At 43.2% G+C, this 23773-nt stretch overlaps 1 protein-coding gene across 3 annotated transcripts in view; it reads right to left on the reverse strand.

Annotated features, from left to right (window-relative positions):
* hdac4 (histone deacetylase 4) overlaps positions 1-23773 on the reverse strand; it is a 119646-nt gene that overhangs the window by 29405 nt on the left and 66468 nt on the right. For 2 of the 3 annotated variants that reach the window (XM_054614737.1, XM_054614739.1), the window contains 14 exons: positions 22056-22262; positions 21680-21825; positions 21005-21176; positions 18359-18479; positions 16894-17012; positions 11599-11727; positions 11114-11220; positions 10712-10831; positions 10177-10390; positions 9011-9222; positions 3049-3327; positions 1497-1683; positions 911-1044; positions 1-72 (listed from right to left, as the gene is read on the reverse strand). The exon at positions 1-72 is cut by the window's left edge and continues 31 nt beyond it. In XM_054614737.1, the coding sequence (XP_054470712.1) occupies positions 1-72; positions 911-1044; positions 1497-1683; positions 3049-3327; positions 9011-9222; positions 10177-10390; positions 10712-10831; positions 11114-11220; positions 11599-11727; positions 16894-17012; positions 18359-18479; positions 21005-21176; positions 21680-21825; positions 22056-22262 (2219 nt within the window). The remainder of the gene's footprint in view (positions 73-910; positions 1045-1496; positions 1684-3048; positions 3328-9010; positions 9223-10176; positions 10391-10711; positions 10832-11113; positions 11221-11598; positions 11728-16893; positions 17013-18358; positions 18480-21004; positions 21177-21679; positions 21826-22055; positions 22263-23773) is intronic. The other variant, XM_054614738.1, reaches the window with a different exon arrangement.

Genomic DNA, 23773 nt, shown 5'->3' on the forward strand with positions numbered 1-23773 from the left:
GTACAGCAGGACGTGGGCTTCGGAGTGGACCGTCTGTAACTCCTCCAGCGAGGCTTTCCTACCGCGGATACACTGCTCACAGAGAAGGATAGAGGAGGAGACACCGATACAAAATGATGAGACAAAGAGAGACAAATAACGTATTTGGTTTAAACTACATGCTAACCATCCAAACTGCCATAGTCACTGAAAGAAGACGGCAAGGATGGAGTTACATTGTTTACATTGAAGTTTATGTTCCGCACACATGAAAAAGTAGTGTATATATAGAGGCCCAATGGTGTATGCGTGTGTACTGAAAATAAGAATTTAGAAGGTGAAAATGGTTCATTTTAAAGCCATAAGCTCTATATGTTTAGTTTTCATTGGTAAAGCCAGTTAAGAAAATAGCTTAACACTGCCCCCTTCTGGTCATTAAAACAACCTGCACTTCAGAGTTGAATACTGGCCTGTTTTCCACTATTTACCTCTAAATCTCAAAGTTTTTATTTAAAAGAACGCAACAGGTTTATAACAAGAAGAAAAGGGAAAAAAACACTGACATGTTAAAACAGCTGCAGTGTAAGGGGGCCTAAGTATTTGTAAAGTGGAAAATGTATTTTAACAATGACAGTTATTTTATGTCCTAACCTCAAAATAAGTACTCAGTAATTGGGATGAGCAGGAGGACATAATACATATTTGATACTTGACTCACCATAGCTCCAGGACAGGACAATTCAGGTATATTAATCATAAATATTGAATCCATTCAACTCTAACTTCCATAATGTCAAGTCAATTGTATCTACAAGCAGCAAATAAAAACATGTGTTATCTCAGGACACTTTTTATATAGCAGCAGGTCAAGACCGTACTCTTTAAAAGTTACATCCATTGGGCCTGAGGTCAAGGGTCACTGTGGCCTTACCTCGCAGTGAGCCCTGAGGCCTGTTTCCTGTAGTCGGGACCAGATACTCTGGATGCGACCAGCGTGCTCTGGATGGCTGGTGGTGTTGCCGCACATACACTGGTGCTTCTGCATCAAGGAGTCATACACCAGACCTGGAACAATACACACACCATATATTTATTTGTATATCCTTAACAATGAGGGCAGGTACAGCGGTGGTAAAAGATTCCTATAATCACACTGTTTAAGTCCTATGACGTGATTATACATTGCACCTGCTTACCCGATAAACAAAAAGGTCACGTAGAGTAACCAGAGATGACTATGTACAGTAAATGACACTTGTTGTGGTGTATGTCGTCACAAGGCTCAGAATACCTAGCAACAGCCTTGAGCATATAAACAGCCACTTTGTGTTGGCTCATCATGCTGTGTGGTTTTCCTCTAACCTGCAATCAGCAGGATTAGAGTGTGTTGCTAGATTGTCGTTTGCCCGCTCTACTTTACGACCGATCTCTGTGTGAGAGCAACACACACAACTAACAAGCATAATATATGATGTGCGTATGCGTAGGACCCATATCATTATTGTTTTTCAACAGACCTGTTGTAAATCGAGGCTTGGCGGGCGGCTCCTGAACCACCATGGGGAAGGAGGCGGAGGCTGGGGACGACTGAGCCCTGGAGAGGGGACGGTGTCCGGCGAAGCTGACTGGCAACCCGGATGCTTCCATGGAGGCCTGGTAGTTCCTCAGTTGGTGGATCCGCTGCTGCTCTAACATCAGAGCCTGCTGTTCACACACAGAGTGACATGTACCGTAAGACTGCTGGACTGCAATGTCTTTCCCCTTCCAGAAGGTGGCACTAGATTCTTGCAAATACCAAGCTGCTGTGCTACATAAAATATGCTGTAGGCGTAAGAGATGAGCTTGTGTTACACAGTGACATATGGGGTTTTCTCTTCTGTACAGTGTTCACATGACAACCACGCAAATATAGTAGCAATGCAGGGAAATCTGTCAAATATGTTATGTTATTAACTTAGAGGTCTAACAATACCATTCATGTGAGCACTCAGCTGAAAAAGACTATCAATGGTCTAGTACCAGACTTATAAAGAGCCATCAAACTGCCTTTAAAACGGCAAGGTGAGACGCACATTTTTGAAACTGTAAAATGTACTTATTGATGACTTTATTTGAAAAGTGTCTAATGTAAGACCTTGGAACCCAGTATGTGTTGTGTGCACCTGGGTTATACATCTGATCTTTCCACTCAAAAGAGTCCAACCAAGCCAGCCCATTTCTGATGGGCGTTTCTGCTTACATTGGGCGCCATGGCGACAGTGAGGGGAGTGCCTGATTGAATTTGGCTGAAAGGACAGCAGGGATGGGCTTGACCGATGAGGACATGGTGTCCTGAATGGGTATGGCTGCATATGTGTGTGTGTGTGTGTGTGTGTGTGTGTGTGTGTGTGTGTGTGTGTGTGTGTGTGTGTGTGTGTGTGTGTGTGTGTGTGTGTGTGTGTGTGTGTGTGTGTGTGCAAAGCAGAGAATATAGAATATATGTGGTGCAAGAGGAATGCAAAATTGAGTGTGGGTTTCTGTGTGGAGAACATTATGTATGAAGTTTGAAAGCGTGTGAATGTGATTGTCCATGGGGTGTCTTGTAGCGTGGAGGAGGTTTACAAGCCCCAAGTCATTCATAAAAATGTAAAAAAGCACGCTATTCTGCATTAGCAGAACATGTGTGGTGTGTGGAAGTACAGCCTGCAGTCCACTACAACTTGATATGGACAGACAGTCAAGAGGATTGAATGTAGAGTGTAATGTTTTTAGTTAGTCACTAGCTCCATCTGTCACTGCTGTAAGATCATTCATTTTCCTTAAAAAAAAAAGATCAGTGACTAAAAAGTAGTTATTATCATACTACATACACATGATGAAATAATGTTACAAAGAAGGGATTTGTTGCCAATATTAAAATCTGTTTCATCTTCTTTCTTTTTATTTTGACTCTGGAAAGTCTTAAAAGGAGATTCAATTTGTTTCATTCATTCTTTGTCTCACTGTCATCTTCCTTTTCTGAATTTTAGTTTCCTTTTACTCCCACTGCCACTCCCCCCTGCCCTCATCTTCCCGGCCCTGCGTCCTTACCTGTCGGAACAGGAATTCCTGCTCGACTTGTCTGTCCCTCATCTCTCTCTCCTCCTGCTGCTGCTCTTGGGGGTCTGGGGGCTCCTGTTTTATGACCAGCCCTCGCAGAGGCCCCGTCTCCTGCGCGGATGTGGAAGAGGATAACGAGGATGAAAGGGAGAGCCCCTGGTGCTCCCTCAGCTCCTCCTCCGTCTCCTCTGGGTGACTCTGGTGCTGCCTGGCCGGCCCTGAGGCGCTGGAGTTCGCAGCTGAGACCTGATCACTGGGCTTGGACATGATCTAGAATACGAAAAGAGAAAAGTTCAGTTAAGAGGTTTCCCAAGACCATTGTTATGATTGGGGGAGTGATTCACTGGTCCATGAATGCTTAAAGTAAATCATTGAATCATGGGGGGTTAGGTTGTGATTAAATCATGGTTTAATTTAGATCAGTTGCAACACATTAGCTTCTGATTAAGTACGATAAAATGGAAAGCTCTTTTTAGAAGTCAGTTTAGTTTTTACTCTAAATATAGATTAAATTCAAATTCTGTTTGGTCCGTTGCACCAAACGTTTAAATTATATATTCTTGAAATAGACTGAGCAAGGAGTTAAGGGAACGACTCAACCCAACAAGTTTTTTTCTAAATGGGAAAGAAATAAGAGCTTCTCTGCAGAGCCATGAGTAACATTAGGCTTACTAACTGACTTTTTAGCTCGCTAACTAGCAAAGAATGGAACTTTTTGTAAAGCAATACAAAGCAGGTAAAACTTAACTGTTTACCCCCTCTTTTATTGCCCTTACAGGTCATGACAGCACACAAATTGATTTATTCATTTATTTTAATTTGGGTGAACAAGCATCTCCATATTGATTAATCTCTAACACTATTCTTAACTAACTACAGGCTAAAATATTTCATTTAGTTTGAAACTTGGATTAACTAAACAAGGATTAGCGTTTAATTGTTCAACTGAGCTTTGCTTTTAAAAAATCTGAATAGTTGTGTTGAACTCTGTTTCGAGCTAGTCATACATTAAATTAATTCTTGTTTAGATAGAATGTTTCCATCATGCCTGCGAGAACACCAGAGACAGCAATGTACCATGCCATACAACCTGCTCCACCTCAACTAGTATCAGTGTTATTCGTTCCAAAAATAGCTGACTGCTGGGTTCGACTTTCAAAACAACAACGTAAAAGACCTTAAGGTTAACCAAACGATAGCTAACATTAGCCAGGCACTTGTACTTTTTGTACACACGGAGATAAACCAGACCTGTACTCTTAACTCTCATTATTTATTGACTTAATTAAAGATCTCCATGACTATATTCTAAATTCATACACAGGTAGTTAACTCCACTATGCCTGTTCCTGCACAAGAGGAGAAAACCGAGCAGAGGACATGAGGGAGAAAGAGAGGAAGAATTGTAGAGGGCTCGTTGTAGGAATCTTGTTGTGGCAGCTGTCCCCGTCCCTGTCGTCAAAGACCTCAACCTTGATGCGTAGGTCATGATTGGAGTGCACCACTGCATGGAACACACACACACACACATATACGCACGCACACACACAGAGACGCACACACACTTGGCTGGCATATTGCCCAGGGAACAGTCCATTGACGTCAGAGAGCGGGCTCTTGCCTCATCCCAGTCCCTCTTCTCCAAACAAACTCAAAACACTCATTCACTCCTGCTGCACTGATTCTCACTCTTCCTCCCTCTCTCTCTCTCTCTCTCTTGTGTGGCTCTCTTCCCCTCTCTCTCTCCTTCACTCTCTCTCTCTCTCTCCCTCTCCCCAGCCCTCCTTTTAAACAGAGGAAATAGTTGCTGGGATATGAACCATAAGGGGGACAGGCACTACATAAGCCTGAGATGGAGGACAGAGAGAGCGGGAGGTGGAGAAGGTGATTGTGTGCACACACACACACACACTTGACACTAGTTGTCATTGTCTGTTGGCCTTTCCTCACACACTTCCACAACAATATAATGTTAGTGAGTATATCCCAGTATCGCCTTCACTGTTTAGGGTAATTAACGGGGAAGCAGCAGGCTCGGGATGGAACTTTTCCAAGATTCTTTCATTTGTTTCTTTGCTGCCAACATGTCCGACTGTTAAAGCCAAAATGTAAGGTAGCAGGAAGGGCTCCTTTTCCTTGCTGACTTGACTAAAAAAAAAGTGAACAAGGAAAGGAAGATTCATGTTTACAAAGTGGTGGAAGTCCAACGGTGATCAATGAAGCTAAATATACCATACCACTGGGACATTTGCAAGGATAGTTTGTGATTCTGAACTCATGCATAGTGTAAGTATTATATTTAATGGCAGCCACGATGGTCCTTGTGTAGAATTTAAAACAAAATCATCCTACAGAGACATGCTACTGTACTGCACTACAGAGTAAATGGAAAATGTATTATTTTTTAAAAGCTGACTTTATTATGCAGTTATCATTAGTATATCTTGGGGGTACTTTTATATTTTTCCATTGTGCTATCTTATTTGTGAGGCAGTACAGAGACAAAATAGAATCAATGACTAGCTGGGGACGTTATTTATTTACCGTACATAACATTGTTTTAGAATGGGACTACTGGGTATACAGCTCCAATGGTTTTTGGAACTGTTACATTATATTAGGAAGAAACACAAAGCATTTAAAAAAAAAAAAAAAACTGAATAGTTAGGCAAGAGCAGCCATAAGTCAAAGCTGGACTTTTGCATAGACTGTATATAAGAAGTGTACGTTGTCACCGTGACAACACCCATTGGTTTGTGGACTGTCGCTTTGAAGCAAGTTCGGAATTTCAACTGTTACTATCTTGGTTTTTGTCCATCACTATCTTTTTTTAACCAGAAGTGACAAGAGAGGGTGGAGCTTAAAGGCGACCAAAAAGTTACAATTAACAAACATAAACTGAAACAACAATGTGAAAGGGTTTAAGTTCTAGGACAAAAACACAGACAACTCCCAGATTGGACAACGCCTTGGTAGCGACCTGTCATTCACGCCCTCAAGCAAACCCTGCTTTATGATCTATATTACTCTATCTGAGACCATAACTTACTAATGGAACATCTTGCTGTATCGAAGAATACTTTAAACTAGATATTGAGACCATAATCTAATGTTTACAATGTTTACTGAGGTAATAAATCAAGTAGGGTCATTTTCTCAAAGACTTCTATACAACCGGACTTCTTTGTGCAAACAGAGGAGTCACCACCCATGACCATTAGAGAGGATTCACGGTTGCCACCCGGATTTTTGTTACAGTGTGGATTAAAGGGACCAGTATTTGAGATGGCTGCATTTCAGGATCTGTTAATGCCACTGTCCTGTTTTGCAGCTATTGTCCATTTTACCATTTACCAGTGGTGATCCCATAATTAGCAGCATTCACTTGAGTTGGTTATGATGCCAACACTGAGTGCCGACTCACTCAGTCAAGTTTATTCTTGCCTAATCACAAATTTCTGCATTTCATAAGGGAATACAAAGGTTTGGATTAAACGCTGGGACCCACTGAATGGAATGGTGGAGTATCACATGTCAAGGCATTTTCTTGATGCACACTTTGTTTGTTGCACCAGCTCTGGCTATCACTTAAATAAGTTTCTTAGGCATTCCAGGTGACTTTTGGACTGGGATCTCCAAACTTTAAATAGTTACAACACTTTGAAATGGTGTCAGATCATTTAAGCTAATTGAGCTTTTCTGACTATACAGAAAGTCATGAGGCCACAGTCAAGTGAATAACCATCATCCTCTCTGTCTCTCCACAGCAACAACTTCAACTATTATTATTGCCTGTACTATTACGCTTATTGACTTGCTTGTACCCTGGAGTCTTTGTGCTTTCTCGCTTTGCAGGCTTCTATAAATCGTGGCTGTACCTGGACCGTGGACGTGCATCCTGCTACGGCCCTGCTGACACCGACTGCTACCACCATTATTATTACTAGTCACATTACTATTACTATTACCTGTACCATTAAGCATTTTAGCTTTACTTCCACCCTGAAGCCCTTTTGCTTTCTCGTTCTGCAGGTTTCCATGAATCGTTGTGGTACCTGGACCGTAGTCGTGCCTCCTGCTGTGAGCTGACTGACACCCACTGCTACTTCGATTATTATTATTAGTCACATTACTATCCCTATTTTCATGGCTATAATTCTACTGTAATAATTGCTGCTGTTATTATAAGTAGTCTTATTATATGAATCATTTATGTCATATACATTGAATGTGTTGTATCTAAGAACTGTTATGCTGCTCATTCTGTACACATGACATCTATTGCATTCTGTCCATCCTGGGAGAAGGATCCCTCCTCTGTCGTTCTCCCATAGGTTTCTTCCTTTTTTCTCCCTGTTAAAGGGTTTTTTTAGGGGAGTTTTTCCTGTGCCGATGTGAGGGAAGGACAGAGGATGTCGCATGTGCACAGATTGTAAAGCCCTCTGAGGCAAATTTGTAATTTGTGATTCTGGGCTATACAAAATAAACTGAATTGAATTAAACTGAATTGAAATTAAAATGTTTTATACTTTATTTATGTTAAATAGTGAATGGTGTGAAAAGCTGATAATTCCAATTTGTGCATCAAGGTAAAGGCTGTTTGCCTATATGCAATGGTTGCCAGCCTATCAAAGGGTTTACACACTGTATAGACAAACATACAGTATTTACATCTAAAGCCATTCTGGGAGGAAACCAGAGCAGCTGGAGGAAAGAATGCTAACACAAGGGGAACGTGCAAACTCTACACAGAGAGGCCTCAGCTGGCCGACAGCTCTGATTACTGTGAGGCAAATGGGCTACCAACTGAGCCACAATGCCAGACAGCTTCTCTTTCATAATGTTAAAGTCAATCCAAAAATATGGATGTTTCATTAGATACTGTAGATTTCTGCTGTGCACTGATGAAGTGGTTATTATCCAAATGGGAAGCCTTGTCGAAAATGTCGAAAATAACACAGGTCTACAGTGAGTGGTCTATAATTTGGTACACTCAGGGAATTAGGGGTGAAATGCTGTTTCACACATGCAAGATGAATTTAAAGCATGAGGCCAGAACATGCCCATAATAATAAGGCACCCTTTTATGATTTCTTAAATCTTCTTCAATGATTAACAGTGTTTAGTATATTCTACCTGAGAAATAGTTGGGGTTTTTTCTCTTTTTTTAATAGCAAACTCATTAGGCGTAATTCTCTTTTTAAGTCACCTAGAATAGAGCATGAACACAAATGAATGTTAAATGAAAATAACCTGTTTTTACACATAAGCCTGACTCCTCCTGACTTAACTAGACCGCATGCCGTTTTGAACGCGAGGGAGTCACCAACAACCCCAACGACACAAGATAATGGGACTTAATCCTATAGGAATATCTGCACACACACACACACACACACACACACACACACACACACACACACACACACACACACACACACACACACACACACACACACACACACACACACACACACACACACACACACACACACACACACACACACACACACACACACACAGAAGGATGCACTGAGCCACACTTCCTGGGTGACCATATATGGAGGCAGCTTCCTCTAGAGCACAGTTGCCAGGGTGACTGGGAGAAGTAGGGATACATAACCACGGACAAGAAAGACTTGCTAGAAGACTTGCTGATTGCCGGCTGATTCATCCTCCTCTTGGAGCAGAGACAGGATTCACACACATTAAACAAATCAAAGTTGTGTAGATGGACAAAGAGTCCTACACACACACACAAACATATGTAGCTGCCTGCTCCACCACAGCTGTTCAAATGTTGCCTCAGATACCGTTCCTGACACACACGCACACACACACACACACACACACACACACACACACACACACACACACACACACACACACACACACACACACACACACACACACACACACACACACACACACACACACACACACATTGAGCTACCTTGTTGATGATGTGCTGCTGCTGCTGGAACTGTTGTTTGTGTTTCTCCAGGAACTGCTGGTGTTGCTGCTGGACCACCAGCTGCTGCAGGGCCTGGGCCTGTCCACATTGCTGCTGGGGCAGAGGGGCTGACTGGGTTCGCCCAAGGGGACGGTGGCCACGAGCAAGTTTGGAGACAGAGGGTGAGGGCAGCGGCAGGCCAGCAAGACCAACTGTTGTGAAGACAGAGTGGTCACAGGAGAATGTGAGAATGTCACTGGCATTTTTAACAAGCTTATTGATGTAGTTTAACCACCATTACTTTTGCTTTTGAATATGTTTCATGCGCCGCAGATATAAAGTAGGAAGTCAATGACCCAACTGGGGTCTTTACGATGGGATACACAGGGGCATTGCCCACATGATGGAGTTATTTTCCAGCTTCACTATGGCTGTTTTCATCGCTTAACTTATATTTGCAACGGAGGATTACACCAGACGGTTTGGTTCCATTGAACTTTCTCTCTTCAAAGTAATTTAGAGCAATTACTAGGTGTAAGTGCCCTTTTTAAAATAACTCTGCCAACCAGGCAAGTGGCAGTTTACACCACAAATATATTTTGTTAGGTCAGTGAGCAATGACCCCCCCCGGAATTCTAATCAGTCCATCCTTAAGTCCAAGTGGACATTTATGCCAAATTGGAGAAATTCCCAGTAGGCGTTTCTGAGATATCACGTTCACGAGGCCACGGCTGTCGCTGGCACGGAGGCATAGAAGTTGTCTGATGCATCTCGACTGTGATGCCCTGGAGAGCAGACTGTTGAATGTAGCTATGTGTGAGTGTCCTGAAATGACTGCAATTCAAGCTGTTGAGTGAAATGCAAATTGGTTTGCAAAAATGACTAAAACGTGGCCCAGTTCACATTAAAACTACACTACACCCCTTAAAGAGAAGATGTGGACAAGGCCCAAGTGACATTACATCTAAGAGCTATTTATCTAAGAAAATAACTACAAAGAAAATACTTATCTAAAATATTTACACATGTTAATTGAAAAAAGAAAATTAGGGTTGCAAGTATTGTCATATCAAACAATGAGCCAATGAAGCAAAATTACACCGTCAGTTATATACTAAGAATAATTTCCACATATGTTTTACATTAATGTTGCGGTGAATACTGACCCATTGGGTTGTGGCCCTGCTCCAAAAGCACCATGTGTTGGAGAAGGGGGTTGTGACCGGCCGTGCCCCCTCCGGCCCCCTCCCTGTCCAGAGCCGAGGACGCCAAGTAGGAGGGCAGGTGGGCCGTGGGCAGGAACGGAGGGGTCAGAGGAATCCCCTGCTGTAGCCCGGGCAACGCCAGACGACTATCACCATCTTGGTGTCCTGACACCACCTACAGAAAGAGAGAGAGAGAGAGAGAGAGAGAGAGAGAGAGAGAGAGAGAGAGAGAGAGAGAGAGAGAGAGAGAGAGAGATTGAGACACAAGGAGGGAGAAAGAGAAAGGCAGGCAGAGACAGAGAGAGGCAGATGGACAGAGACAAAGCAGGGTCAAATGAGACAGAATGGGAGTGAGATGGAGAAAGAGAGGCACACATGTAAGACACCATCATGCCAAAAATAATTGATAAGAGCGGTTTTGCAAACTAAATAATATTTGGTGTAATGAGTGATGCTGTATTAAAGATTTATAATACTGAGCATTGACTGTACTCACAGAGCTGGCCGGCCCTGTGGCTGGCAGTCCCAGGGTGATGTTGGGCAGAGAAGGGGAGGTGTAGAGAGACAGCTGGCTGACCGAACCCTCCCTAGCAGCCAACCTATGAAGCAGCGAGGCCTGAAGACAGACACAAACACACAACATTACAGAGAACAGTCACAGATTAGACATAGTGTTACGTACAGAGCATTACTTTGCCTCTGTTTCACACAAACGTGCAAACACACTCAGAGCTTGAGCTCTCCATTAAAACAGACAAATAATGCCAAGCTCCACCTGGAGTCGTCTGGTCACCTGTCTGCCCCCGTACACACTAACAGCAAAAGACACACACACACACACACACACACGTGCATGTGCAGTAATGCAAATGCAGAAGCTGGCAGTGATGTCGTTTACCTCTCCTGGGCTGCTGGAGATGGAGATCCCGTTCTCACTGGGGATGTTACTGGAGCTGTTGTTGGGGGAGCTGGGACCTGAGCCAGGTGCGCTGTTGCATGCTGACTCTATATAGACATACACACAACATAGACATTTGATTTAAATAACGTGCCGGCTTGAGATGCTGAGCTTTCTGAGATGAAATATTCTGTTTTGTTAAAAATCCCTCTGGGGTGCATTCATATAAGAAAGTATTGATTTGATATTTAAAAAATCCAAAACCTCATTGAAATGAATGACGAAAGTGTTTAACTTTATATGACACTGTTTGAAAATATAAGCCATTAAAAAACTTGTTACTAGGCAAAATCTAGTCATTGATGTTCCAAGTAAGGCGAAGAATGGGGATATTTTAATCTCTTTTATTTGTCTATCAAAGTACTAGGGAAATCAGATTCTTTATCACGAACCAACAGAAGAAATCCAGCAACAAGAGTGCTCACCAGCCACGTCTAGGGAACGCTTCTTGACGGAAGTGATGGGGCCATCTTTCCTTCGGAGAAGAGGGCTGCTGCGGCGCTCTGTCACCTTCTGCTTTAGCCGGGAGCGAAGCTTCAGGTTGGGCTCCGAGGCTGAGGAGACAAAAAGAGGAACAGGGACATGATGGGGGTTTTATTTAAAAGGTGGAGAGGTTTCAGTCTATTTTAAGACAAAACTCAAAAGTAATTGAGAACCTTCTTTTACATTTGAAGAAAGCGTTGCCAAATGTTGTCAACTAATGAGGCTTATCCCATCCCATTTAACAAATGTGTGGCAGACTTATAAGTGGATGTAGCTAAGCAATGGCAAGGTTAAGTATTTTATTTCCAACTGGGCCACCCATTCTAAAAATATCCAAGGGTTACACGCCAAATTTACCCTGTTGAAGTGAAAATTACAGATTCCCTGTGATATGCTGCTCCGGCACTCAGCTTCGTGGTAGATTGCCGGGGCCGCACAAGCAGGGGCTTGTTCAGGGGCATGTAGTGGGGCTAATGAGCTGGTCCCTATAGGACCACACTGTATGTGTTGGCCCGACAGATCCCGGAGTTGAGGTTAGCCGCCGTCATGTGACAGTGGGGAGCACTGCGACAAGAAAGGAGGCAGCCAACTGGCAGCTTTCTTGACCCTAACACTTAATGATGTTGCCTCCACACTCTGCCAGCCAACACTGCCCGTTTCCAGACACTTTCCATTGCAAAAACACAGCCACTGCCGGTCGTCACGTATGTTTGTGCGGCTGGTTTTCTATCTCTATCTCTTGGGGCTCTTGTCTGGATTTGCTGCAGAAAACGTATTGGCGAGTGCCGAGTGACGGCAGGACGGAGAAGAGGCAAGCATTCAGTGTATTCTGGGAATCTTGTCAGGTCAGGGAAAGGACCTGACCTTTTTCTGGACAATCTTGTCTTGGTGTCTCTCTCTGCCAGACTACCCCAGACACGGGCAGCCTTATTCCCTCCTCCACTGGCTTCCTTCCGTTCAATTAGTTGAAGCTGGGCGGGTTGACCAACGGTTGACCTAATGCTCCTTCCGCGACCTTGTATCAAACAGACCACGCTCATTAGCCCCAGAGAAGGAGGTGGAACTGTTGGGTACAGCCGAGGGAAAGCAATTGATTCTTCTTTGTGTACTGCAGCATTTTTTGTCAAAGATGTATTGAGGGTCACTGCAAACCCTTTGGACCCATCGCTTCCTGTAGCCTTGAATGAGGTAGGATGAAGCTACGCAGAGTTTTAATGTACTTCAAAGAGGTACAAGCACTCAATATACCTCCTGGGTGGTGGGGATAAGATGACCTACTGTGAATCTCTCTCATTTTTCAAATGCACTTTCAATTTTAAGGGGGGAACACACGCCTGAACTTATGAAACTCAATTATTCAAAAAGAGCTGCGTCTTCTAAGTGGAGGGCACTCTTCCAAAAGTCTTTGTTAAGAGCGATGGAGTGGATCAGGATTAAATGCTATGCATTAGCTGAACTGACAGTAGCAGAAGGAAGAGACTGTGTGAGAAGGAGCGTAGTGCATACAGGTTTAATTTAAGTCAATTGCACAGTGGATTGTAGTAGTCTGACATTTTGAAATTGCCACAATCATCCTTTCCTATGCTAAATAATAAACAAAGCCATGCTTAAAAAAAATATTACACAGGTGTGACAGGAAACTGGTTGCAATGGTGACAGAAACTGTGGTCTATTTGGTGCCAGCGAAGGAAAGACATGGCTCACAAAGATGAGTATAGAAGGGGGGTGGGTGGGTCAAGGTTGTGTTTGTGCAGCTTAAAGGAGGAGAGGAGAGAGAGAGAGGGAGGATAGATAGAAGGATGAACGGAAGGTTAGAGGGAGGTTAGGAGGACAGTGAAGGAGAAAGAGAAGGAGGGTGAGGCAGGGGTGTTGCCGGGCACCGGTCGCCACGGGGCGTTCACCTCAGGACGCAGTGACTTTGAAGGGTGTTAATGCCGACTGGGCAAAAGCACACCAGTGTGCACACGTGCGAACACACTCGCTGCAGAGGGCCCAGACTGGTTTTACTGCTGATGCTGGCATTTTTACTGCAGCCCTTCCTTCAATCCCTCCCCTCCCGTCTCTCTCTCTTCTCCTCCCTCTAAATCCCCACTTCTCTCTTTCCCCTGGCATAACTCCCTCTCTCCTGTCTCCTTAGTTTTTTTTCTACCTAAACGTGTACATCAGAAGCTACCGTTGGCATAGGTGTACGTGCTGCTTCGTTACAGCATACTTCACCGTCCTATTTTCCGCTGTCGATGGCCCAGAACACAACATTTCCAAACTGCCAAAACAGCATTTTCAAAAGTTAGTCAGCCATCCTGCCACATTCGGACTATCTTAGCTTCACATCCTCTCTTGTCAGGCAACAGCATGTCTTCGGCTTTGGGGACACTTACTGCTGCTGAGGGAGGAAATTACCTGAGGTGCTGCAAACCCACAGTCCTGGTATTATAAAAGGTACAATTTAAAAAGAGATTTCCACACTAGCCATGGGTGTCCAAATTGGCTTTTGAGGCAAGGAAGTGTAATGACACACAAGACTCCCAAATCCAAAGTAGAAATACATATTCACTTCATCATTTCTCTCTAATGCCCTTCTCTCACTTCAAGATAGTCATGAAACACTCTTAAGTGAAGTCCCTATCTCTACCCATCTGATGACATATCAATACCAGATTAAACGTCTCTATAAGTGGTGCTCTGTATTTCAATGGAGGAGGGCTGGAGGAGTAAACTGGTTCTCTGATACAAAACATTGATCGGTTGCTCATCTGTTTTGACTGATGGGAGTCCTGAGCTTGGTGCTGGGGGAAGCCTTGATGCTCGTCCAAAGGAAGGGCAGAAAAGGGGAGGGAGATTTATAGAAATCAATAGAGTAGTTTGCTGAAACTCATCAGTGGAGCTTCCCAGAAATATCTATTGATGATGCATTAGATAGATAGGTTTGAGGGACGGACCGTAGGTAAACAGACAAATAGAGAGACAGGTCTGTTTTTAAATCTCTTTACAAATCAAACATTAAGCTATTTTAGCTTTTTACAAAATACATTTATATTCAAATATCATATCAAAATATATAACTATCTTTCTGATGGCATTTGAAGTGAATTTAAGCATTGTGACAGTTACTACTAATGGCGCATTCTCATTGGTTGTTGTGTCACTAAAGTGTAAACAAAAAAGTGTAAAGTTCAAAGCCAAAGGGTTTGAGATTAGATATATGAAATACCAGTCATTTAACAATACGTTTGGTTTAGTTAATGGAACTAAATTTGAAATTCAGAGCATTACTATTGCAGCAAACAACTATTTGCAATGTAAAGATAAAGTTGCCGTTGTTTGCACTGTTAGCTGGTAGCCACCAGCTCAGTCGTCACCATGTTGAGAGCCAAGTGGAGGCAATAGATATGCTCTGAATTCCATCAAGTCTTACAATAAGTGGGGATTAATGTGTAAGGCGAGGATTGAGGGTCAGAGGAGAACCACAAGGAAGTTATCTCCTATGAAAATGCTCTCTGTAAATGGATATGTTGCAGGGTTTAAATGTGTGCTGTATGGGAATATGTGTGTGTGTCTGTGTGTGTGACAGTGTGTGAAAGAGTGGAGGACAAAGGGGGTCAGCATTACAAGTCTGCTTCTGTCATGAAGGCCTTCCAGACTTCCTGCCACAGCATTCAAAGTGGCCCTCTGTGTTCTCCATTATCACAGAGCCTCTCAGACTCGGACAATGAACCCCTGTCGGAACACACTGTACGCCGGGCCTCGCCTCCGTAACGTATATTTAGGATATACACGCAGGCGTTAGAGAAAAGGGTCTTCCCCACGTCATGTGTGACAGCGCCAGTCGTCAGAGCGTCGCACAACTGTGGTGATCAGTGTCACTCACTTCCTTTTTGAACACAGGTCATCTCTGTCTGCCCATTTTATCTGGTCTACAGCGTGTCTGCTCACTGTTGACACAACAGTTCCTCAACAGCTGTGCAATATCCTGTGTGAGCACATGTCTTCAAATCCTCTCCTGAAGGTTTCTTGATATATGCACAGTGACATGTTTGCGCTTTAGTGCCTGTTGTACTTTGTGTCAGTATGAACTTTGAAACTGTAAGTTGTGAATATTTCTCAGCACCACTGGCGCCCAATGAAGCTCCTGGATTACATCCGAGTGTCCCTGAAAGTTGAGACTTGCCGTCTTGAGGTTGTGTGCCAGGACAAATCCTTCCTGCCTCCAGCTCACAGCAGGTGGGCAGGAGTGCAGAGTACACTGAGCCTGTCCTCCAGCTGTGAGAGCAGGCAGGGATACTGCCAAGGCAGCTGCCGACATTAAGTGAACAATCACAGCTTGGCCACACTTGGACTTGGACAGAGGGACGGAGAAATAAAAGTCTGACGCATCCAAAAGGCAGGAACTGCTGTTTTTCTAAGCGCTTCTTAGGACAATTCTCAGAGTAGTGAATGGTTGTTTTGTCAAACAGTTGGATCTATGACGTCTGTGGAGGAGGGTGCCTGAATGGGTTAGCTAATATCTTAAACAGGAGAATAGCCGACTGGCATTTAAAACTCTCTTCTTTTTTTTATATTCTACACATGATGATGAAGCACAAGGCTGAATAGAAGTAAGGAGGTGATTTTCAGACTCAAATCATTGAATATGTCCACATTAACTCACTATAAGACCTTGAAACTAAGAAAAAAAAAACATTTAAAGATAATTTCAGACTATGTCTTGACTGCAAGTGGTAACCTGACAACTGAAGAAATAGTCCGGCACACAACCCCTCATTAAATTGTCTGATTGTTGTTTCTACACATTGAGATTTGATGCATCAATGACCTTTAATGGTGTTTGGAGGCTGATTTTGTTACCTTTGAGCAGAGCCAGTCTGCTACCTCCAGCTACATATGTATTACATAAAAATGTTCCACCTAACTCTCAGTTCTGTTCCGATGTTCTCATTTAGAGTTCCACTCTCCATCCACCTGCCCTCATTTACATTAGAATGGTTTAAAGGACCTCATTAGATAACTTTTTGAGACTATTTTAGGGGGCTCCTTTTAATCCTCCAAGTGACTGACTCCTGGTTCATGTGCCTGACTTTGAAACCCAATAAGCCATTTCAATTGCTAATGCAAAAGGAAAAAGGAAGATTAGGGCTCCCAGTGAGACATGCAGTGGGTGGCTGGTTTTTAAGAGGTTGAGGGAATATGGACATCAGGAAGTAGCAAAACTTCAGCTAAACCATGGCACCATGCCGTACCTGTTTTTCGGAGAGGGAAGTCGTCCTTGGAGTCGTATGTGCCCAGCATCGGGTGGGTGTACGCTGACAATGCTGTCTGGGGAGGAGAGCTCTGGTCCAAAGAGCTGTGCTGGGTTTTTCTACAAAAAAGAAAAAAAATATATATATTAAATACATCAGTATTTATGTATGCTTGCCAAGCTCGCTGTACCCACTGTACCTTACTTGATTTTCCATAGACCTCCCCAAGGTCAACCCAACAATGAGGGTGGAATGGAGAAAGAGACAAAGAGCAGAGAGAGGGGATAGAGAATGGAAGCTGAAGGCGACCTCCGCTCGTCTTTTTCACCATAAGACAGCAAAGAAAGAGGCTAAGGCAAGTTTTCTTCTGAGCAGTGGGTGAAAAATGCACAGAGACAGTGAGTTAGAAATGCAAGATGAGAGGAGAAATGAGGCTCAAAGAGGAAAGAACTGAGAAGGAAGCAAACAGGTAGGAGACTTAAGAAGTGGGAGAAATGGTGACGGTGGTGACAGTGAAGGCAAACCGTTTTCCTCACCAATGGCACACTCTTAGGATTGTTCTATCGTCTAGAGCCTTGGCAGAAATGTTTGACTGCTTAAAGCCTCTTCAAATATTTAAAGCGCATGAGAGGTGCCATTGTCTTGTCTCCCAACCCACTTCAAACACGCGCACACACCTCAAAGAGAGCCAGCTGTCAATCACAGACTACAAACATAGCCAGAAAGAAAAGGAAAAAAAAGCTGTGTTCCTTCAACGTTTTATCTGCAGTTTTCAAGGCAACTGGCGAAGACTCTCAGAGACGCTAATGTTGACGCTGGCAACTTCGTACACATGCAGGGATACCCACACAACACCGGAAGGAAGGTCTGCCATGTTTACAAAAGTCACCATTTTTTACTCATTGTTGCGGTTTTTATGTTTGATATTTTCCAAGTTTTTTAGCTTATAAAATTACAAGGAAACAATACTGGCTGATAACCAAAGGTTTCATCTGTGTGGAATGTTACTTCTTTTAAACCCCCCCAAAAAAATCACACAGTAGAATTTAAAGATCATTAAAATATTAGTATTAAAAATAAAAAAAATAAGATGATTTCAAATGATTTCAAAAAATAATTTGTTTCAAATGCAGCTTTTCTTTAGGATTTTAAGTGTAAGCATTTCAAATATATGAACTCATTTTAAACAGCCAAGCTCATGATTTGTTGTTCAAAAAAAAATAAAAATTGACAAAGATGCTCACTCTGGAAGGGATACACATTTATAATTCCGGGCTGATAATGATTTGCTTATAGAGTACAATAAATCTCTGCTCTCAATGTGTCTATTTCTCAAATATCAAAATGTGTTTTACGAGCGGTACGTAAATAATAATTAACTTGAATTCAAACTCATATCGTCTGAATTCTCCATTCACATTCCCGAGCCATGAGAGCTCCTGTAGCGGTGGGCTGTGACACTCACCCATACCAAAAGCGCGGGTCGCTGGGCAGACAGTGGTTAAGGTTTCGCTGAGCCAGCGCTTTCTTCTTGTTCAGGACAAACTCCTGAAGCCGCATCTTAACCTCTGTGCTGGCGACGGCACCTGGCAGGAGAGAAGGAGATATGCAGAGAGACGTGTTAAACTCAATAGCCAAAAGAAATGTACATTTTTTTTTTTATTATTTATAGCCACTTCTTTAAGCGCTGTATTTTATGGGGAAGTTTGTGCCTCAGTGCGTCTGCTGCACTGCGCCTCCTGTCCAATCTGTGACACTAACATGAAGATTATAACAACATCCATCCGTGCCTGGACAGATAATGGGTTTCGTAACTGCAAGCAGAGCGTGTGGTCTTGCATCCGAGTTTCACTGGAATTCCATGGAGGAGCTAGTAGTGCTCTGTAACTCACGCAAGTTTCATTCAGCTTCACGGTCTCTTCTCAATTACCACCCTCCTTTCACAGCTGCAAACAAATTGTCCAGGGAGGGAGAGGTGGATGAGTGAGTGAGGGAGAGAGAGACCGAGGAGAGAAAAAAAAGCGAGGAACGAAGTGAGAAGAGCAATAAAGGTGGTGGTGGAGGGGAAATAAATAGGTGTTTTGAGAATACAAGAAAACCGATAGAGGTGTGTTTTTCTGAGACTGTGACAGTGGGAGTGATAACAGGTGACGTGTCGAGCTCCAGAGGAAAAAAGTGGTAAATACAGTATGTGAACATGACAACAGCTAATATATGCTTCCTAAATCACGGTGCAGCTGGAAGTGCTGACATCCCAATATGTCCGCTTTGCCACTGAAGGAAATTGGCTTTTATGAGACTGCCTTCTATGCGATTTATTGCAGTACTTAACAAAGCTTCCTCTGTTTACGAACCCGATGCTCTTTCCATAGACGCCAAAGAGGAGGCTCGCTTTGCCCAGCAGAGAATGACTTGGGGGAAAATAGACTTTACTGACAGAGAATTATGATTCCACATGTGTGTCACCCATTAAGAATATTGGAATGGATTTGTGCTGAAATGTACCACATCATAGACTTTCCAGAAAAAAAAAACACATCACAGCATTTTGCAGTTATAATTACGATGATCATAATAAAACACAGTGGTGATGACTGATTAACTTTACTACAGGAATTAACGAGGAGAAATCTGTCGTCACACTTGCATGTGTAGTACTAATGGGAACTTTGTAACGAGAAGCATTGGACTAAGAGTTTAAGCGAGTCATTTTCTCCTCATTAGAAGACATTTCTAATTTAAAAAGCAGCTTAACTACATTTTTAGACCTCTTAAAGTCCTGTTTTAAGTGGATACGAACACTGAGTAACATACGCGGTAAGGAAGTTTATATACTTTGCACCCCTTTAAATACAAGGCAATTCAAAGTGCTGAACATAGCGACTTGAGTCTTTCATTAAGCTTTTTTATGTATGCTGTATAAAACAATTACAGGAACAAGAAAAGCAATTAGCTCGAAGAACAGCCACACACATTTCCTCCTGCCCAAAAAAATAAATTGCAATTGTGTCAAAGCCTATTTGAGTATTAATGCTAGGAAAGCTTTATTTGTCACTTTGCAGCAGGACCAGCATCACTCCTGACAGTAAAGGTACCATCAGTGCTCCATTGACCCTGATGATGAACATCAAAGAATGACTTTGGGTTTTTTGGCCATTTACACACTAAATTAATTTAATTTTGGCAATATTGAAAAAAAATATCCCCCACTGTCTATCCTAAACATCCAACACAGTAATCAGATCTCCCTAATCCATCTATGACCTCCCCCTATTTGCAATAGTTGCGCATACACAGTGTTTCCCTATGCAATGAGGGATTATTACCAACAGTCCTATCATGCATTTAATTTTATGGCTGAATAAAGTGGTTTAGGTAATCTGGCTGCTGGCTCGTTGACAACCAGTCTGATCAGATGACAGCTTGTGTTTTTGACTTTGTCACAGAAATATCATCATCCCAAAATCTCAGCGGGCAGTTTGGTGAGTACAGTGTTATCATGAGGGATGCAATGGTGGCCAAGGCAACGAGTTGAAATAAACCAAATTTTCCTTTAATAAGAAAGAAAAATAATAGGGTTGATGACGGGGTACAGCGAATTTAATGGTTTAACTTAACTTGGTTTAACATTGCTGTCATTTGGTTCCTCTAACAGTATGACTCTTGGGAAAGAGAACGATTGTAAAAAAGGAGGGAATGCGTGCCACTTCAATGTCTTGCTCCGCTCGCATTGACTTGGCGCTCTTATCTTGATATCCCCCGTGGTGAATGTGCAAGGTCAGGCTGTTCTGACTGCTGGGCAATGAGGACAGGTGCTGTGACAGAGGGGCCAAGTCTCTCTGACACCTGCTGTGATAATATGACATAGTGCTTCGGCACAGTTACGACAGATGTTGGCTGCATGCAGGAGATGGAAAGTGAATATGTGAGCAAACATGACAGCTTTATTAAAAGCTTGTTCGTGACACTATTGAACTCCAGGGATGCCAATCCACTGAAACTCATAACTGATGTCCTTCAGGTCACTACTCTATTCATTTTCATCACGTCACCGGACGATGTTCAGAAGCCTTGTGTAACGAAGGTATAAGGCATTAAGGTTGCTACTTACTCTCCTGTCCCCTCTCCTTGTTTTTGAGCTGGAGGAGTTTGTGTTCCCGCTGCTGCTTCTCCATCTCCTGCTCCAGACGCTGCTGCTCCATCTTCCTCTGGTGCTCCAACAGCTCCTGTTGGTGCTTGAGAGCCAGTAGATCCTGTTGGTGCTGGTGGAGAGAGAAACAAGACTAAAGAAGGGAGGAAAGTACAAGGAGACAGAGAAGAGTGGGTAAAGGACACTACACAGGATGAACAAACTGAGAAGACATTGTGTTTGACAAGGTGTAGCCACGGCCTACTGTAAAGAACCAATGATTTGAAAAGCTAGCTGAATCTTAAAAAGGACTTGACATCACCACGCAGAGTAAAATATGCTTAATGCTAACCAGGACACTGAGCAGACTGGAGAATACACATCAGAGTTCATTTCGTATCCGATTGTTCGTCCTCATTGGCTGACTTTGTAGTCGTGGCTACACCAGGGAGGCTTTTTTAGCAAAGTAAGTCACATCCAAAATTCACACGCAAGATGTATTGGGATCCAAGGTTCCCATGGGGATGACTAAGCAGCAAAATACTGCCACCAGATCAGATTACACTCGCATCCCTTAAGTGTACACATGCACATGCTTCCCCCCGTCTTTCACAAGGTGCGTTTCTGTCTGAGCGTGGTCCCTCCTCATCCACTCACCTTGACATGCTCCTGCAGCTGGACTTCGTGTTGTCGCGACAGCTGCTCGTGCTGCCTCTGGAACTCGGCGATCAAGATCTGCCTCTGGAGCTGCTGCTTGTGTTTGAGAGTCACCAGCTCCTGCTGCAGCTGCTGCTCCGGGTGGTCTGTGGGAGATTTTCCAAGACATTAGAGCCTCTGGAGGCAGAGCTGCGTTCATGTTTACCTTCAGTCAGCTTGGGTATGCCCATTTTTTGCCGTATGTTTATTTCTGTGCATGTATATTGAGTCAAATTCCTTGTATGTGTTCACAATTATTCAAGCTGATTCTGTATGAAATAGCCGGAATGCAACTTTTAACCACAGGACATTACAACTAGAGATAATGCTAACTTACTAATGACTGGCCCGCGGCCCGGTTCGGAGGGGCAGGCTGTGGAGACGGGCGGGGTACTGTGGGGTTGGGGACCCAGGCCGAATTGGGGCTGCTGGTGGTGGTGGTGGTGGTGGTGGTGGGGGTGGTCGACTACGCGCAGGTCCATTGGAAGGATGGCTGAGGTGTTGGGGGGCACCTGCATGGGCAGTGCTGCCGAGCTCACGTCAACTGAAGAAGTAGAAGGAGGCCAGCCAGAAGATGGAGGAGAGGAGGAAACAAGCACATAAAGATGGGGTGTGTTTAGAACTTGTGTAAATGCAGGTTTCTAGACTCAAAGCAAGGATGCAAATCACACACACGTTATTTTGTGGGAGTTATTAAAGAAAATTCATGTAATTTTCTTCCCAGAATATCCGTTTATGGTACAACATTAATTCAGTGTCCAAAATGTTTGATAGCAGCCAAATCCCCATGTCCTCTCTGATCCAAATAAGACTCATGAACACTTGTTACATCAGCTGTCTGGGCAGCGCACAGCCTTGCCCGTTGCACTCAGAATTACACTTCATATTGGTTGTTGGCAAACTGGCGACTTAAGCCTATTTTAGAGTTGTACACATTAGATAAGAGCATTAGCAAAACACTAAAAAAAAACACAAACTGCGTCTGTGATTCAAACCACAGTGACAGTCTGTGCTGTGGTGGGAGCAAAGTGTATAGGAAGCCTCCATCAAATACTCCGTACACACCCATACAAACATCCTTTCTCAGAGAAGCCCTGCGCACACACACACACTTTCACTGTACACAGATGACAAAGTAGCACACGCGCTGGTAGAATGATGAAACATGGCAGCAGAGAGCAAAAACAATCCCCCTGCAACATGAGTTTTGCCGCAGGGATTTGCTGACACGCATGCAGACTTATCACATGTGTATTTGTGTGTGTGTGTGTGTGTGTGTGTGTGTGTGTCTTTCCTCTACAACTGTGTGTGTGTGAGCTGTGACACTACATTTTGCTTACTGTAAGTGCAGCGCTGACAGTGTGCTGCATGTTTGTGCATCTTCTACAGACAGAGAGAAGTTGTGTGTGATGCTGAAGAAGATGGATTCCCAGTGCCGTCACATTATCAGAGAGGATATAGACAACGCTATGGCCAAAAAAATCCACACGCTCTGTATTTGTCACAATTGATATAGACACTGCACGACCAAAAAGGTCACAGGTATGAGCCCTACAAATGTCATGTCAAAGAGGTAAAATATCTGAAAGCCCTCTTGCACAATACTTTCCTGATACAGATACATAAACTGTTTGTGTTTATCCTCTTATGTTACATCCAATCTGCAACATGTATTCTGCATTATCTGAATAATCCTATGAAGTGGTACAGGCCGTTGAAACATAGATACTAGGAACGAACGCGGGGAAAAAATCAAAATCCCTGCATCGACGTGGTTGTATATGCAAAACGGAGAGCATTAGTGCAATCAGATTATTTCTCCCAACAACAACAACACAGCATTTTACACACAAACAGAAGTGTAACCTGACAACATGACATTAGCGGGAAAAAAAGAAAAGCGCAAAGAATATCTTATCCTACTTTAAATATAAATGTATGTGCAATATGGCGTGCAGGCTTTATTTTTATGTTATGCATGAAGTAGGGTAAACCAGATCCCCTATAGTTGTTTTATTTGTTAAAAAAATCTTTTAAAAAATGGGAACAAAATAC

The sequence above is a fragment of the Anoplopoma fimbria genome, chromosome 16 (assembly GCF_027596085.1).
Source record: "Anoplopoma fimbria isolate UVic2021 breed Golden Eagle Sablefish chromosome 16, Afim_UVic_2022, whole genome shotgun sequence".
Taxonomy (NCBI): Eukaryota; Metazoa; Chordata; class Actinopteri; order Perciformes; family Anoplopomatidae; genus Anoplopoma; species Anoplopoma fimbria.